This window comes from Cherax quadricarinatus, chromosome 23, assembly GCF_038502225.1.
Source record: "Cherax quadricarinatus isolate ZL_2023a chromosome 23, ASM3850222v1, whole genome shotgun sequence".
In the NCBI taxonomy this organism is placed as follows: Eukaryota; Metazoa; Arthropoda; class Malacostraca; order Decapoda; family Parastacidae; genus Cherax; species Cherax quadricarinatus.
This window is the reverse complement of record NC_091314.1, coordinates 9,061,608-9,079,959: the sequence shown is the minus strand read 5'-3', so window position 1 is coordinate 9,079,959 and position 18,352 is coordinate 9,061,608. Positions and strand designations below refer to the sequence as shown.

Sequence of the window (18,352 nt, the reverse complement as noted above, 5' to 3'; positions counted from 1 at the left end):
CTAGCTTTCTTTTAGTGTCCACCTCCCATTTAGCAATGGCCCACTTTTGAACGTCACCCATATGTCTACAGGCTTGCCTGTGCAAGTTCCTGTTATAGGTGGTAGGATGTCTCTTACTCCTTTGCCATGCTTTGTACTTAGCAGTAGCAGCCTCTCTACAACGAAAGCCAAACCAAGGCTGATCCGTAGGCTTCGTCACATATTGCCGGTGAGGAATGTGTTCTTGTTGTAGATTAAGGATGTGTCCAGTGAAGGCTTTCAGTTGGTTGTCAACATCCCCTTGGAGAAGAGCATTCCAATTGGTGGTGGCAAGCTCAGTGCGAAGGGCTGGCCAATTACCTTTTTCCTATAGCCAGGTTGTGCGTGTGGACTCCTTACCTCGTTCGGTTGGGATCTTAAGTGTCGTAAAAACAGCCTTGTGGTCAGACGATTCAACATAGCCGAGGGGTTGACAAGTGACTATGCCTTCTGCCAGATCACTCTCTACTGTCTCTCTGTCTCTGTCTCTCTCTGTCTCTGTCTCTCTCTGTCTCTGTCTCTCTCTGTCTCTGTCTCTCTCTGCTTTATTTTCTTTAATTCTATGAATCTTTTTTCTTCATAGCAAGAGTATTAATAAAGTAATAAAATTACACAAGCTGGCTTTACCAGTTAATTTTTCCCCATTTATGAAGCATACTTGTAAGGCAACTAAATGTTTGCTCTTTCTTCAGGATTTCTCTCCTTTATCTGCTCTTGGGTTGCATAGAGTGGGAGAAGATCGCCCATCCCCCTCCAAGGAGCCCAGCATCCAGCTAAATCGCAGAGGAATGGTAATAAGTTGTATAAGAATTTTACTATTTTTTTCTATACACTTTGTGTAATATAAAAAGCAAAAGGCTGTTTAAAAAAAAATTATTAGTATCAGCTAAATGGTATCTTCCTTCAAATTTGAGTTGAAAATAGATGGGCATGAAATGTATTTGGGAAGAGATAGTGATCTTGCTTCATGTAAGTCTTTTAATGTTTTCCATAGCCTGCTCGTATGAGAAAGAAAAACCGTTTGTATTTTGATGATGACCTGGTGAGCTCCCCAACACAAGCTAAATCACCGAAAAAGACTCCTCGTGGCACACCTAAAAAACAACCTAACCCACAGCCTCTACCACTTGCTCCAGTTAAGATGGTATGATTCAGTGAAGTTGTATGTGTATTATTTTGTACTCTTAGATTGTGTAGCTTAGAAACAACATAAGTCTAATGTCACACATGCAACAGGTAATTATTAAGAGATTAAAATTAAGACCCTTAATATTATTGTGCTATTCTTATTTGTGACCATATAACAATCTAAAATGCACAAAGGTGGGTAACTGGGCCATACCTTAGATAATGTCTTACATTACCATATTTTATTTATTAAATTTATCTTCTCAAGAACAGTATTGGCAATAGATGCTTACATTTTGTTTGCAGAGTGACGGCCTGAGTGGGATCCAGTACACTCCAGTCATTACCACGGTAATGTTGGGGGCTTTGCGGTATTCTGCTTCATAATTTGTCTTTTCAGTAGCTTAGAAATACAGTCTCTTAGCTTTACTTCTTATAAAGTATGCAGTTTTAATTTTATCTAGTCATATTGCTATCTTAAGTGGAAATACAGTATTAAAAAATTCTTAAAAGTTTTACCTTGCAGTCTCATGTGCAACACCCTTGTCATTCGATGACATTGACTTTAAAATGCAGGTACATATACATGAGTCAGTAACTTGTATTAAGATGGCTTCTGTATTTGCAACTTTAGGAGATATTAAATCAAGAAAGCATTGTAAGTAGAAGTCTAGTATCTCATTGGCTATGTAATAATTCATGAGGTGATTGCTGAGGTCTATCATCATCATTGGAATGACTAAATTGAGTATCATTACTCCCATTACACACACGCACACATTTTTGATATAAGAATATTATAATTCTATTTTAGAAAGCTAAATTTAGGAGCATTTTAAAGATAAATTCTTAAAAATGAATGGAGGATTTTTTTGCTTTGAAAGGAAAATGAAAACACTTACACGATGACAGGTATCCTCTTGATGTAATCACTAGTGGAGCACCAAAATGATTGGTATTGGTCTTAATAATTTTGATATAAATAATCAGTTGATTATAGGAACATGCTTTCCTCACTAATGCAACTTATATAATCACAGTATGGAAGAAGTGAATGTTTTGATCAGATATTTGGGAGTTGACTTGTCAGCGGATGGGGTTATGAAGGATGAGGTTAACCATTGAATTGATAAAGGAAAAAAGGTGAGTGGTGCATTGAGGTATCTGTGGAGACAAAAAAAAGTTATCCATGGAGGCAAAGAAGGGAATGTATGAAAGTATTGTGGTACCAACACACTTACATGGGTGTGAAGCTTGGGTTGCAAATGCTGCAGCGAGGAGGAGGCTGGAGGCAGTGGAGATGTCCTGTCTAAGGGCAATGTATGGTGTAAATATGCAGAGAATTTGGAGTGTGGAAATTAGGAGGAGGTGTGAAGTTAATAAAAGTATTAGTCAGAGAGCTGAAAAGGGGTTGTTGAGGTGGTTTGGTCATTTAGAGAGAATGGATCAGAGTAGAATGACTTGGAGAGCATATAAATCTGTAGGGGAAGAAAGGTGGGGTAGGGGTCGTCCTTGAAAAGGTTGGAGGGAGGGAGTAAATGAGGTTTTGTGGACGAGGGGCTTGGACTTCCAGCAAGCATGTGTGTCAGATAGGAGTGAATGGAGACGAATAGTTTTTGGGACCTGATGAGCTGTTGGAATGTGAGCAGGGTAATATTTAGTGAAGGGATTCAGGGAAACCAGTTATTTTTATATAGCCGGACTTGAGTCCTGGAAATGGGAAGTACAATGCCTGCACTTTAAAGGAGGGGTTTGGGATATTGGCAGTTTGGAGGGGCATGTTATATATGCTTCTAAACTGTTGTATCTGGGCGCCTCTGCAAAGACGAAGTGTTGAATGATGATGAAAGTATTTTCTTTTTGCGAATGTTTTTCTTTTTGGGTCACCTTGCATCGGTGGGAGACGGCCGACTTGTTAAAAAGAAAAAAATCGTTCATAGTTCAAGACTTCAAGAATTTAAAGGAAACGTTTTGCCACGAGGGACTTCATTCCTGAATTGTATGTGTGTGTGTATCCATGGTGTTAGTATTTCCATACTACAGTGGACCCCCGGTTAACGAACTTTTTTCATTCCAGTAGTATGTTCAGGTGCCGGTACTGACCGAATTTTTTCCCATAAGGAATATTGTGAAGTAGATTAGTCCATTTCAGACCCCCAAACATACACGTACAAACGCACTTACATAAATACACTTACATAATTGGTCGCATTTGGAGGTGATCGTTAAGCGGGGGTCCACTGTATTTACAACCCCCTTTTCCAATGTATATTCGTGGGGAAATGCTAAAACTGTAGGAGTCATGTAGCTTCTGTGGAGTGGAAGGTAATCAAATTTGATTCAAGGAAGAGTAGGGCATTTTCAGTTTCTTGGATAAAGATTCCTTAAAAAAAAAAAAAAAAAAAAAAAAAATGCGGGGCTTGAACTCGTAGTTAGTGGCTAAAGCGTCGGTGAGTTCAAGCCCCACCCGTGATATAGTTTGTTTGCAATCTTGTCATTACAATTACGCAAGTCAAGATTCTTTTGGGAGAATTAAGGTATTCCATCCTTCTATAAGAGAGCTTATGGCTCTCCTTGCTCCTGAAGATTGTGCCACCTTAATATTCCAATAGGTCTACCTTCTCATCTTCCACTCATATGACTTGTCACATTTACCTGAAAATCTTCTTGTATGAACATTAGTGATTTCTGAGTATTCACAAAGGTAATGTTCCTGGAGACCCCACAGTTATAGAAAACTGTGAAGCTACTATAGTCTTGAAAACTATAACAGTGTTTGTTAGTGTATGCAGTAATGCAAGCATTGTTCATTACAACCAACAGTAGACTATGTGTAGGTGCCATCAAATAATTTTAGGTGCACTATGACAGAAAATGTTGTAATTGCTGGTGAGGGCACCAGACAACAAAAATCAGGAAGGTTGGAAGGCAGTGAGGGATGAAACATTGTATTTATTTTTATTACATCTCCAAGTGAATTATGTCTGCTAATTATTGCATGGATCATAACATTTGTTATGATCCATGCACTAGTTAGCATGAATCATTTTTTTTTTTTACCACATTGGCCATCTCCTGGTTAAATTTTAAAAGTACTGTACTGCAAACCTGCTCATTATTCAGAATACTCAACATGCAAGGAGATGTTGGAAAGACTAAAGAATGAATTATCACCTATTGTACCTGTGAAAATAGACCAGAAAAAAGCAAGTCTTTCCTGGAATCTAAAAGCCAGTTTTCTTGCACTACAATAGCCACATCTAAATATATTGAGTTTTTTTAATCTGAAGCATATTATTCTGTTAGAAACTTCAGCACAGATGCTGCAAAAGGTATCTTTGTTGAGCTACACTGGCAGGAAAGGGTTGTGATTGTACTATAATTTCTTTAACCCTTTCAGGGTCCAAGGCCAAAATCTGAAGTGGTGCCCCAGTGTCCAAGAATTTAAAAAAAAAAAAAAAAAGTTTTATTTTTTCTCATGAAATGGTAGAGAATCTTTTTGTGAAGGTAATAAAACAAAAAGTACGATATTTGATGGAAAATTGACGAAATTATGCTCTTGCGAATTTTGATGTGTCAGCGATATTTACGAATCGGCGATTTTGCCGACTTTGACTCCCATTTTAGGCCAATTACATTATTCCAGTCGACCAAATTCTTTGCTATTTCACTAGTATTACTTCTATCGATTGAGCACAAGAAATCGCCAAGTCGACTGTTTCAACTACAAAATAAAGTGATCGGAAATTGGTAATTTGGCCAATTTAACACAAAGTCCAAAATATTCCAATTTCAAAATAGGGTCCAGAATAAACAATGTAGGTATTCCTGGCACTAAACTAACATTTCCTCTGTTCATTAGTTATGTTTTGAGGCTTTACAAATAAATTCCATTTTGATTTTTTATTCACATAATGAATTTTTATTCACACCAAAAAATAGAAGATTTACTGTTATGCAATATTGTAATAATTGTATAAATATCATCACCACATTTGTGAATGTATATTAGACCCACCAGCTGGCGTGTATTAGACGTGTGAGGTAGTTTGTTTACTCTCGAACATCGGCAAAAATTTAACATTTCCGCTACTTTGAGCTCAGTTTCAAGCCATTTCCAGTGCTAAAACCAATCAAAATCATCTCTATTTCTGTAATATGTCTTCCATTCTATCAAATGAGACCAAGAAATCGCAAATAAAACTATAAAAAACATACAAAAAACTGCAAAGTCGCTGTTTTTATCGAAAATCACGGTCTCAGTTTTTTTTCTCTCCTTATACACGGTGTGCTGCAGGATTTGTTTTATGTGGTGCACACATACCACATAGATGTATTCTCTCATATCTAGGCCCAAATTTACCACTCACAGTTTATCAGAGTGAGCTGAGCTCATGGCGTAGATCTATGGTTTGGACCCTGAACGTAAAGCCGTAGATCTACGGGACGGACCCTGAAAGGGTTAATAGTCTCTATTGATGATCTTTTATGGTGTATTGGACCCTGATGATGAAATAGTCACTTAGTCTTTGCATGATATTTCACCCTTAATTGAGTCAAGGCAATATTTGAAGCTTCCACTACGATTAATGTTGGTTAGTGTCAAGATTCAATTATCTGGTTGTATTTATTGCTGTTTCCATTGAGGTTTAGCTCTGTTAGTGCTTGATCAACAAGAACCTGTGACACTTTGTGTTGCTCCTTCTACTGTAAAGTGAAAGATATGTAATGATCTTTATAGATTTGTTGCATACCATGGTCCTCAGTAATTATTCTTATTGTGGAGCCCATTGAAAAGGGTAACTTCTAGAGGTACTTTATACTGGAGACTACCCTTCCTCCACCTACTGAATGTCATGGTAAAGAAATTAAATATTGTCTCGAAGAGCAGTATCACTTGTCACCAGGTATACGTTCAAATTTCAGATACATGTAATATTTCACTTTGTAAACTATAGTTTACATGGGCATTCACTTGTGCACACTTTCATCTCTTTTACAGTGATGAAGAAAATTCTAAGGAAAAAATATTACTCAGTAGGTGGAGGCATTAATCTTAAGGATACAGGTACATATATTAAAAGATCAAATCATCCACCGGATATTTTGGTTATGGGCCAAAATACGTGTGTACCTTAATCTGGGCATTCAACCAACCTTTGCAGTAATGATTTGTTGGGAAATAATTAGATTTCACACAATTTGAGTATAAAACTATTAATTTTTTTTAACATGGCCATTTCCCACTGAGGCAGGGTGATCCAAAAAGAAAGAAAAATCTTTTATCATCATTCAACACTTTCACCATCACTCATACATAATCACTATCTTTGAAGACGCACTCAGATTCGACAGTTTAGATGTCCCTCCAAACTGCCAATATCCCAAACCCTTCCTTTAACGTGCAGGCATTGTACAGTACTACTTTCCATTTCCAGGACTCGAGGCCGGCTAACCGGTTTCCCTGAGTTTATGGTCGTATATTTGTGTAAATTCAATTATTCTGCTTTAGGCTTCATATTTGTTATAATACATAAATTAATAAAATGTTATATTGAATGTGGATATTTTTTATGTATGTAAGTAATTAAATAGAACAGTGTTTTAGATTTTCAACTGCTAAATAATTTTTTCTTGTTTCTAGGAACCGCAGACCATCACAACCCCAGACAAAAAGGTGGCTCAGCAGAATGGGGTTAGACTTCGAAATTTTCTTAAACTTCCTCAAGCTCATAAATGGGTGTACTTTGAGTGGTTTTATTCTAACATTGATAAGTAAGTTCCTGATTAACATAGTATTTATATATATAAATAATGTACATCTTCTTTCTTTCTTTCAACACACCAGCCGTATCCCACCGAGGCGGGGTGGCCCAAAAGGAAAAACAAAAGTTTCTCCTTTCACATTTAGTAATATATACAGGAGAAGGGGTTACTAGCCCCTTGCTCCTGGCATTTTAGTCGCCTCTTACAACACGCATAGCTTACGGAGGAAGAATTCTGTTCCACTTCCCCATGGAGATAAGAGGAAATAAACAAGAACAAGAGCTAGTAAGAAAATAGAAGAAAACCCAGAGGGGTGTGTATACATATGCTTGTACATGTATGTGTAGTGTGACCTAAGTGTAAGCAGAAGTAGCAAGACGTACCTGAAACCTTGCATATTTATGAGACAGAAAAAACACCAGCAATCCTACCATCGTGTAAAACAATTACAGGCTTACGTTTTACACTCACTTGGCAGGACGGTAGTACCTCCCTGGGCGGTTGCTGTCTACCAACCTACTACCTAGGATAATGTACATATGTATGTAATTACCTATTAGTTCACTTAATTTCAGGTGCTGCAGAGGAATAGACCTTTTCTTATGTTCTCTCTTTGTTGACTAGTTTGTCATATAATTTTATAGATATCCTTGTAATCACACATTTTCTATATTCTTTTATTTCTACAATTTTTTTTATCCTATTCTAATAGTCTACCACTCTTCGTGAAAAAAAAATGCATTAGTATTCATTCGGCATCTCACATATTTTTGCACTGTTTATAGCCCCCATAGTTCTTGAGGTTAATAAAATATTTTAATGTTTTTGTACCCATTTATGATTTGGCATGTGGCTATCATGTCTCCTTTTGCCACCTATCAACCAACAAGGGCATTTTCAGAGGAGAGTGGAAGTGTCCACTGTTTCCAGGTATTCATATATTAATTTTTTTTATTAACACATCGGCAGTTTCCCACTGAGGCAGCATGACCTGAAAAAGAAAAAACACTTTCATCATCATTATTATTATTCACTCCATCACTCTTGCCAGCTGGGCGTCTACACTACAGTTCAAAAGCCGCAACATGTCTCCACCCCTCCTTCAGAGTGCAGACACTGTAATTTCCACCTCCGGGACTCAAGTCCGGCTCAGTGATTTCCCTGAATCCCTTCGTAAATGTTACATTACTCACATCCAACAGCACATCATCATAAAAACCATTTGCATCCACTTGCTTCTGTCTAACATGCTCATGCATGCTTGCTGGAAGTCTAAACCCCTTGTACACAAAATCTCCTTTACCTCCCTCCCTCCAACATTTCCTAGGACGACCTCCTACCCCACCTTTCTTCCACTACAGATTTAACCCTTTCATGGTCCAGAGGTCAAATTTCAAAGTGTGCACCAGTGTCCAAGAATTTTCAAAAAATAATTTTGTTGTTTTTCTTATGAAATGGTAGAGAATCTTTTTCTGAAGGTAATAAAACAAAAAGTATGAAATTTGATGGAAAATTGACGAAATTATGCTCTCATGAATTTTGATGTGTCGGCGATATTTATGCATTGGCGATTTTGCCGACTTTGACTCCCATTTAAGGTCAATTACATTATTCCAGTCAACCAAATTCTTAGCTATTTCACTAGTATTACTTCTATTTTATCGACTGAGCACAAGAATTCGCCAAGTCAACTGTTTTAACTACAAAATAAAGTGATCGGAAATTGGTAATTTGGCCAATTTAATGCAAAGTTTAAAATACTCCACTTTCAAAATAGGTCCAGAATAAACAATGCAGGCATTCTTGGCACTAAACTAACATTTCCTCTGTTCATTAGTTACGTTTTCAGGCTTTACTAATGAATTCCATTTTGATTTTTTACTTGCATAATGAATTTTTATTCAAACCAAAAAATATAAGATTTACTGTTATGCAATATTGTAATAATTGTATAAATAATATCACCACATTTGTGAACATATATTAGACCCACCAGCTGTCATGTATTAGACGTGCGAGGTCATTTGTTTACTCTTGAACATCGGCAAAAATTTAACATTTCCACTACTTTGAGCTCAGTTTCAAGTCATTTCCAATACCAAAACCAGTCAGAATCATCTCTATTTCTGTAATATATCCTCCATTCTATCAAGTGAGACCAAGGAATCGCAAATACAACTATAAAAAACATACGAAAAAACACTGTGAAGTTGCTGTTTTAATCGAAAATTACGGTCTCAGTTTTTTTCTCTTGTGCACTATGTGCTGCAGGATTTGTTTCATGTGGTGCACACATACCACATAGATGTATTCTCTCATATCTAGGCCAAAATTTACTGCTCACAGTTTATCAGAGTGAGCTGAGCCCATGACGTAGATCTACAGTTTGGACCCTCAGCATAAAGCCATAGATCTACGGCACAGACCCTCAAAGGGTTAAATACCCTCCAGGTCACTCTTTTTCATTCCATCCTTTCTGAATGTCTGACTCACCTCAACAGCCCCTCCTCAGCCCTCTGGATAATGCTTTTAGAAACCCTGCACCTCCTCCTAATCTCCAAGCTGCAGTTTCTCTGCATAATGTTCACACTGCACATTGCCCTTAGACACAACAGCTCACTGCCTCCAGTGTTGGTACCACTATACTCTCGTACCTTCCCCTCTTGTTGGTAATATGAATATATTATTGACAAGTAAAACACCATAATTAACTTTTTCTCTACAGTGGAACCTCAGTTTTTGTTTTTAATTCGTTCCAGAGAGTCTGACGAAAACCAAATTCGACGAGAACTAAAGCAATATTTCCCATAAGAAATAGTGTAAATTCAATTAATCCTTTCCAGGCATCCAAAAATATTAACAAAGAATACATTTTATAGAGAATATAGTTTTACATACAGAAAACAATGAGAAATAATTTTTTTTTTTTTTTTCAACAAGTTGGCCGTCTCCCACCGAGGCAGGGTGACCCAAAAAAGAAAGAAAATCCCCAAAAAGAAAATGCTTTAATCATCATTCAACACTTTCACCACACTCACACATTATCACTGCTTTTGCAGAGGTGCTCAGAATACAGAAATAAATATAAAGCACTAATTTTAATGGATAAATGAACATTTAAATCAGTTTTACTCTTATTGAAGACTTTTGTTGGCGTATGAAAGATGGCGAGGAGGGGAGAGGGAGGAAAGTTTGTTTGGAAGGGGAAATCCCCTTCCATAAGGACTTCAGGTATCAAGTCTCTACCCGGGGTTACTTTCCTTCTGTCTTTTACTGGCAGTAGGACCAGCTAGAGAGTCAACTGGACCCCTGTCACACAGAAAATCTGTCCCAACAGGTCTGTTTCTGGTGTCTCTCTAAGATTCGCCTAAAATGGGACACGGCATTGTCATTGAACATGTTGTAGACACGGCTTGCAACTTCCTGTACATCCTGGTGAGATTGACCACACGTACGCCACTTTTGTACTTTTCTGCAAGTTCTTTCTTGATTTCTATCGTGTTTCTCACCTTTCTTATCAAAGGGCTGGCACTTGGAACTTTCTTTGGCCCCATGGTGGCTTACTTAGCAGTCATACTCAATAAACAAGCACAAAAAACAATCTATTATGAAATGTTTCATATGAAAACACAGGGTAATATTCACCCGACAAGAAACAAAGCCAGACTGACTCAGAATGTGTACGTGGGATGCTTTGTGTAAGCACGAGTGTGTGGACACGTTCGGTATGGCAAATGAAAACTGAGGTGACGAACAAAAACTGGGACAATATTTTGACGAAAAAAGCTGTTAAAAGCCAAATTTGACGAAAACCAAGGTAAACAAAAACCAAGGTTCCACTGTATTTTAAGGAGCTATTCCCAGGTTTAGCCCTTAACCCTTTCAGGGTCCAGAGGCCAAATCTCAAAGTGTGTGCCAGGGCCCAAGAATTTTTTGAAAAATAAAAAAAAAAAAAAAATTACAGAATTAAAGATAATTTTCTGTAGGTAATGAAACAAAAAAAAATTCCCATCAGTACTTACTGAAATATAGAGGCGTGAAATTGACCCTCAATGACCAGGTGGCAGCAACATCGGCAACTTTCGTAAAGTCGCATGTTTTTATTTTCTTTTTTTCTTTTCTAATTTTTTTTTCAAGTAACATTTGTGGTCTGTGAGACCAATATAGTACATATATACTGTATATATATACACTCATTGTATTGAACACAATTACCACACTAAAATTTTAATCATAATATTTTTTATTATTATTATCACACCGGCCGATTCCCACCAAGGCAGGGTGGCCCGAAAAAGAAAAACTTTCACCATCATTCACTCCATCACTGTCTTGCCAGAAGGGTGCTTTACACTACAGTTTTTAAACTGCAACATTAACACCCCTCCTTCAGAGTGCAGGCACTGTACTTCCCATCTCCAGGACTCAAGTCCGGCCTGCCGGTTTCCCTGAATCCCTTCATAAATGTTACTTTGCTCACACTCCAACAGCACGTCAAGTATTAAAAACCATTTGTCTCCATTCACTCCTATCAAACACGCTCACGCATGCCTGCTGGAAGTCCAAGCCCCTCGCACACAAAACCTCCTTTACCCCCTCCCTCCAACCCTTCCTAGGCCGACCCCTACCCCGCCTTCCTTCCACTACAGACTGATACACTCTTGAAGTCATTCTGTTTCGCTCCATTCTCTCTACATGTCCGAACCACCTCAACAACCCTTCCTCAGCCCTCTGGACAACAGTTTTGGTAATCCCGCACCTCCTCATAACTTCCAAACTACGAATTCTCTGCATTATATTCACACCACACATTGCCCTCAGACATGACATCTCCACTGCCTCCAGCCTTCTCCTCGCTGCAACATTCATCACCCACGCTTCACACCCATATAAGAGCGTTGGTAAAACTATACTCTCATACATTCCCCTCTTTGCCTCCAAGGACAAAGTTCTTTGTCTCCACAGACTCCTAAGTGCACCACTCACTCTTTTTCCCTCATCAATTCTATGATTCACCTCATCTTTCATAGACCCATCCGCTGACACGTCCACTCCCAAGTATCTGAATACGTTCACCTCCTCCATACTCTCTCCCTCCAATCTGATATTCAATCTTTCATCACCTAATCTTTTTGTTATCCTCATAACCTTACTCTTTCCTGTATTCACCTTTAATTTTCTTCTTTTGCACACCCTACCAAATTCATCCACCAATCTCTGCAACTTCTCTTCAGAATCTCCCAAGAGCACAGTGTCATCAGCAAAGAGCAGCTGTGACAACTCCCACTTTGTGTGTGATTCTTTATCTTTTAACTCCACGCCTCTTGCCAAGACCCTCGCATTTACTTCTCTTACAACCCCATCTATAAATATATTAAACAACCACGGTGACATCACACATCCTTGTCTAAGGCCTACTTTTACTGGGAAAAAATTTCCCTCTTTCCTACATACTCTAACTTGAGCCTCACTATCCTCGTAAAAACTCTTCACTGCTTTCAGTAACCTACCTCCTACACCATACACCTGCAACATCTGCCACATTGCCCCCCTATCCACCCTGTCATACGCCTTTTCCAAATCCATAAATGCCACAAAGACCTCTTTAGCCTTATCTAAATACTGTTCACTTATATGTTTCACTGTAAACACCTGGTCCACACACCCCCTACCTTTCCTAAAGCCTCCTTGTTCATCTGCTATCCTATTCTCCGTCTTACTCTTAATTCTTTCAATTATAACTCTACCATACACTTTACCAGGTACACTCAACAGACTTATCCCCCTATAATTTTTGCACTCTCTTTTATCCCCTTTGCCTTTATACAAAGGAACTATGCATGCTCTCTGCCAATCCCTAGGTACCTTACCCTCTTCCATACATTTATTAAATAATTGCACCAACCACTCCAAAACTATATCCCCACCTGCTTTTAACATTTCTATCTTTATCCCATCAATCCCGGCTGCCTTACCCCCTTTCATTTTACCTACTGCCTCACGAACTTCCCCCACACTCACAACTGGCTCTTCCTCACTCCTACAAGATGTTATTCCTCCTTGCCCTATACAAGAAATCACAGCTTCCCTATCTTCATCAACATTTAACAATTCCTCAAAATATTCCCTCCATCTTCCCAATACCTCTAACTCTCCATTTAATAACTCTCCTCTCCTATTTTTAACTGACAAATCCATTTGTTCTCTAGGCTTCCTTAACTTGTTAATCTCACTCCAAAACTTTTTCTTATTTTCAACAAAATTTGTTGATAACATCTCACCCACTCTCTCATTTGCTCTCTTTTTACATTGCTTCACCACTTTCTTAACTCTTATGAACAGAATTGACACAGCCAATCTGCATGTCACATTTGTCAACCAAATGCATGTTTTGTGTATAATCAATCACTGTTGCTGGTTTATGGTGAATGGATGTCAACAATGTGACATCTCGTTTGTCATGCCACCGGAATACCATGATGTCATTAGCAGCAAACACCTGCACCTCACCACTACAAGTGCCTGTGTTGAACCTGGGCATGTGTTTATGATTAGAACACACTGTGTCACACACATCTGTCATGTGCACTCTCAAGAAATCACTGAGTAAGGGGCTTGTATACCAGTTATCAGTATTATGCCCCTTGCCAAGATATGGTGCCATCATTGTTCTCACTATGTCATCTGAGATACCCAATAACATCCTGGTATCTTTCAATGTTTTACTTCCCATCTATACAATTATGTCCAATACAAGGCCACTGTCACAGTCACAGAGTACAAACAGCTTTATACCAAAGTGTTTCCTCTTGCTTGGTATACACTGCTTGAACGACAATCTGCCTTTGAACAAAATCAAAGGCTCATCAATTACGAGATTCTTGAATGGATAAAAGTACGTGTTGAACTTTTGTTTCAGATGCATAAAAACATTTCTAGTCTTGTATAACCTGTCATTTCTGTCAGGCCTGGTTTTGCCAGAGAAGTGCAACATACGTAACAGTAAGATAAATCTGTTCACTGGGACGATTTCACTGAAGGCCAGGGTAGAAATTTGCCGATCTGTGGACCAGTATGATTTTACATTGTTCTTATAGACATGAGGCATAAGCATTATTGTTGCAAAAAACAAATACATTTCAGCCACAGTTGTCTCTTTCCACCGGTGTAGTCTTGACTGTGGTGATATGATTATATTTTCCATGGTGTACTCAAAATACTTGTTACGTTTACTGACAGTATTTTCCATCAAGAGCTGGTAAAAGAATAGTTCAAAGAATTTCAGTTCATTTGTAGTGTTTCCAAACTGATGGGGATTGGGAACAAAATTGGGATTTTGCTGCCAATCCCAGATGCGGTTTGCTGGTGGATACTGGACATCATAAGCTGGTTATGGTTGTGGTGTGGTGGTGGATGATGCTCTGCTTTGTCCTGGATCTGACACACAAGCCCAGGCTGGTTCCCATGGCACAACCACCACTATCACCACCATTACCACCACCTTCTGATGCCTGTGGTCTGTTCATACCAAGTGTAGCCACATCATCCTCACTTTCACTGTCTATTCCAGGTGTAGGGCCACGGGATGTACTCCATCCCCTTGGAATTGCATATGGTACACTACCCGAACGCATGCCACGGCATATGTACTGGCGCTTCACTGGTGAATATGATTAATCACTATCACTATTCGAATGGTCATCAGGAGCAATAAAATCAGTCTACATCACTGTCATCACCATTACTCAAGTCCGAGGCCTGGCCACGTGAAAATATTAGTTTCCTCTTGCGACAAGGTACAACTGAACGTGATTGAGACACGCCAGCACCCGAGGTGGAAGACTGAGGATCGTCAGGATTTTGAGCACTGTTTTCAATATCCTGATCATTGCTGTCGGTTACAAATTAAACAAAAACCTTAGAATTCCTCTTCAGATCCACTTCCTTCAGTGTCAGAACTATCAGGAAGAAGAAGAGACCCAATTTGCCTCGGAGTGAGAGCTGCCTTGCCGTGAGGCACAGTGAACAAAGCTTACTGAAGTAGCATTCTCACAATGCCATGTAGGCACCCAGATTTTTTTGTTTACTGCACACACTGACCACACAGACCCATTCTCTTAGATGTAGGCCTACCAACCCTCTCGCACTAAATTTGAGGCCGCTAGAATTTTGGCGTAATCCTACGGTTTGTACCCTGGCTTCAAAGCCGTAGAACTATGGCATGGACCCTGAAAGGGTTAAGGGTTAAGATTTAAAAAGTCTATTTCCCCCAGAAAAAAACCATAAACTACCATAAAGTGACTGAAAAGTTCCTTAACCCTTTGAGGGTTTTGGTCGTACTAGTACGTCTTACGCGTAGGGGTTTTTGACGTACTAGTACGCATAAATTCTAGAGGCCTCAAATCTAGTGGGAGAAAGCTGGTAGGCCTTCATATGAAAGAATGGGTCTATGTGGTCAGTGTGCACAGTCTAAAAAAAATCCTGCAGCACACAGTGCATAATGAGAAAAAAAAAACTTTGACCATTTTTTTGGAATAAATCAGCGACTTTGCAGTGTATTTTCGTATGGTATTTATTGTTGTATTCTAGTTTTCTTGGTCTCATTTTATAGAATGGAAGACATATTACAGAAATTGAGATGATTTTGACTGGTTTTACAATGAAAGGTGCCTTGAAATTGAGCTCAAAGTAGCAGAAATGTTCGATTTTTACCAAACTTCAAAAGTAAACAAATCGTGCCAAGCGTGCAATACATGTCAACTGGTGAGTCTAATATTCTTTCACAAGTGCACCAATAATATTTATACCATTTTTTACACTAATGCAGTAGTCTGCATAACAGTAAATCTTATATTTTTTGTGAGAATAAAAATTCAAAGTGGAAAGCAAAAGAATATAAGAGGGGCCTTGAGACGTGACTAATGACTAGAGGAAATGTCATTTTAGTGCCAGGAATGTCTTTCTTGTTTATTCTGGACCCTATTCGGAAATTGGCATCTTTTGAAATTTGTGTGAAATTGGCAAAATTGCTAAATTCTGACCACTGTACTGGATAGTTGAATTTCATAAATGGGTGGTTTCTTGCACCCATTTGATAGAAAAAATGGAGTTCTAGCGAAATATTCATTTTTTTGTCGACTAGTACAGTGAAATTGGCCGAAAATGGGGCTCAAAGTGGGCAAAATCGCCGATGCGTAAACATCGCCGAGACCGCTAACTTTGCGAGAGCATAATTCCGTAAGTTTTCTATCAAATTTCAAACTTTTGGTGTCTTTATGATCGAGAAAAGATTCTCTATCTTTTCATAAGAGAAAATAATTTTTTTTTTTTTTTAAGTTTGGCCGACCCTGAGAACGAGTTTCGGAGAGGGCCTGTCGACCCTCAAAGGGTTAATACAGAATGGGATGACAGCCAGACTGCTTAGAGAAGAAATTCTGTAAAACAAAGACTTTTTTTAAGGAATTTTTATTAGACAACTTCTCTCTCAAGTATGAGCTTATCAGCGGAAGCACTTGTTTGCAGAATGAGTCTCGTAAGAGATGGTGTGATTCTGAAAGCTCCCTGATTTTGTTTAGTATTCTGCATAAATGCTGATTCTAGATATTGCCATCCTCCTCCTCAAGTACCAACCAAATGTTTTTACAATACAAGGTTCAGATAATAGTTGAGTGCTACAGTATAGTAAATCATTAAAGACCAGGAGTTGCTTTTCCATAGCTAGGAACACACGGCTGGTGCTAAGGTATCTCATTTCACACATGCACTGTCCCATGAGAGGCATGTTAGAATGCTTAACAATCACCACTGAGTAAAATTAGTCGAATGGGCGTATTACAGTAAATCCTCGATATAATCAGAATTTAAAAAAATAGTAAAAAAAAAAAGTGCACCGAAGTACTCTGCTGTATACCTAATATAGTACTGTAAACACAATTTACTGTATACTTCAATAAACCTGATGTCACCGTGGTTGTTTAATATATTTATAGATGGGGTTGTAAGAGAAGTAAATGCGAGGGTCTTGGCAAGAGGCGTGGAGTTAAAAGATAAAGAATCACACACAAAGTGGGAGTTGTCACAGCTGCTCTTTGCTGATGACACTGTGCTCTTGGGAGATTCTGAAGAGAAGTTGCAGAGATTGGTGGATGAATTTGGTAGGGTGTGCAAAAGAAGAAAATTAAAGGTGAATACAGGAAAGAGTAAGGTTATGAGGATAACAAAAAGATTAGGTGATGAAAGATTGAATATCAGATTGGAGGGAGAGAGTATGGAGGAGGTGAACGTATTCAGATATTTGGGAGTGGACGTGTCAGCAGATGGGTCTATGAAAGATGAGGTGAATCATAGAATTGATGAGGTAAAAAGAGTGAGTGGTGCACTTAGGAGTCTGTGGAGACAAAGAACTTTGCCCTTGGAGGCAAAGAGGGGAATGTATGAGAGTATAGTTTTACCAACGCTCTTATATGGGTGTGAAGCATGGGTGATGAATGTTGCAGCGAGGAGAAGGCTGGAGGCAGTGGAGATGTCATGTCTGAGGGCAATGTGTGGTGTGAATATAATGCAGAGAATTCGTAGTTTGGAAGTTAGGAGGAGGTGCGGGATTACCAAAACTGTTGTCCACAGGGCTGAGGAAGGGTTGTTGAGGTGGTTCGGACATGTAGAGAGAATGGAGCGAAACAGAATGACTTCAAGAGTGTATCAGTTTGTAGTGGAAGGAAGGCGGGGTAGGGGTCGGCCTAGGAAAGGTTGGAGGGAGGGGGTAAAGGAGGTTTTGTGTGTGAGGGGCTTGGACTTCCAGCAGGCATGCGTGAGCGTGTTTGATAGGAGTGAATGGAGACAAATGGTTTTTAATACTTGACGTGCTGTTGGAGTGTGAGCAAAGTAACATTTATGAAGGGATTCAGGGAAACCGGCAGGCCGGACTTGAGTCCTGGAGATGGGAAGTACAGTGCCTGCACTCTGAAGGAGGGGTGTTAATGTTGCAGTTTAAAAACTGTAGTGTAAAGCACCCTTCTGGCAAGACAGTGATGGAGTGAATGATGGTGAAAGTTTTTTTTTTTCGGGCCACCCTGCCTTGGTGGGAATCGGCCAGTGTGATAATAAAAATAAAATAAATTTAACCAGTGGATTTTGCTTATAATTTTAGAAGTTCTTTATATTGAGGGTTTACTGTACTATATACTGTATATTACTGCTGGGACAATACCAAAACTTGTTGATATGAATAACAAACTTAATTTTAAATCGATACCAATGCTGTCAAATTTAGCAGATAGCCACTGATACTATCAAAATTGACTGGTACATACCAATGCTAAATTTGAGGCTGATAAAAATACCATTGAAATTTACCACTATCCACCAATACTGATTATTGGCACAACCCCTGTGTACTGACTGTTTACGTGGGGAGTCGAAGGTGCAGAGATGAGTTCTCCCT

The 18,352-nt window shown here is 38.9% G+C and overlaps 1 protein-coding gene across 4 annotated transcripts in view; it reads left to right on the top strand.

Moving 5' to 3' along the window:
* LOC128685595 (protein lin-9 homolog) overlaps positions 1-18,352 on the top strand; it is a 100,229-nt gene that overhangs the window by 12,356 nt on the left and 69,521 nt on the right. For 3 of the 4 annotated variants that reach the window (XM_070087861.1, XM_070087864.1, XM_070087863.1), the window contains exons 3-6: positions 711-809; positions 1,013-1,162; positions 1,453-1,497; positions 6,791-6,921. In XM_070087861.1, the coding sequence (XP_069943962.1) occupies positions 711-809; positions 1,013-1,162; positions 1,453-1,497; positions 6,791-6,921 (425 nt within the window). The remainder of the gene's footprint in view (positions 1-710; positions 810-1,012; positions 1,163-1,452; positions 1,498-6,790; positions 6,922-18,352) is intronic. The other variant, XM_070087862.1, reaches the window with a different exon arrangement.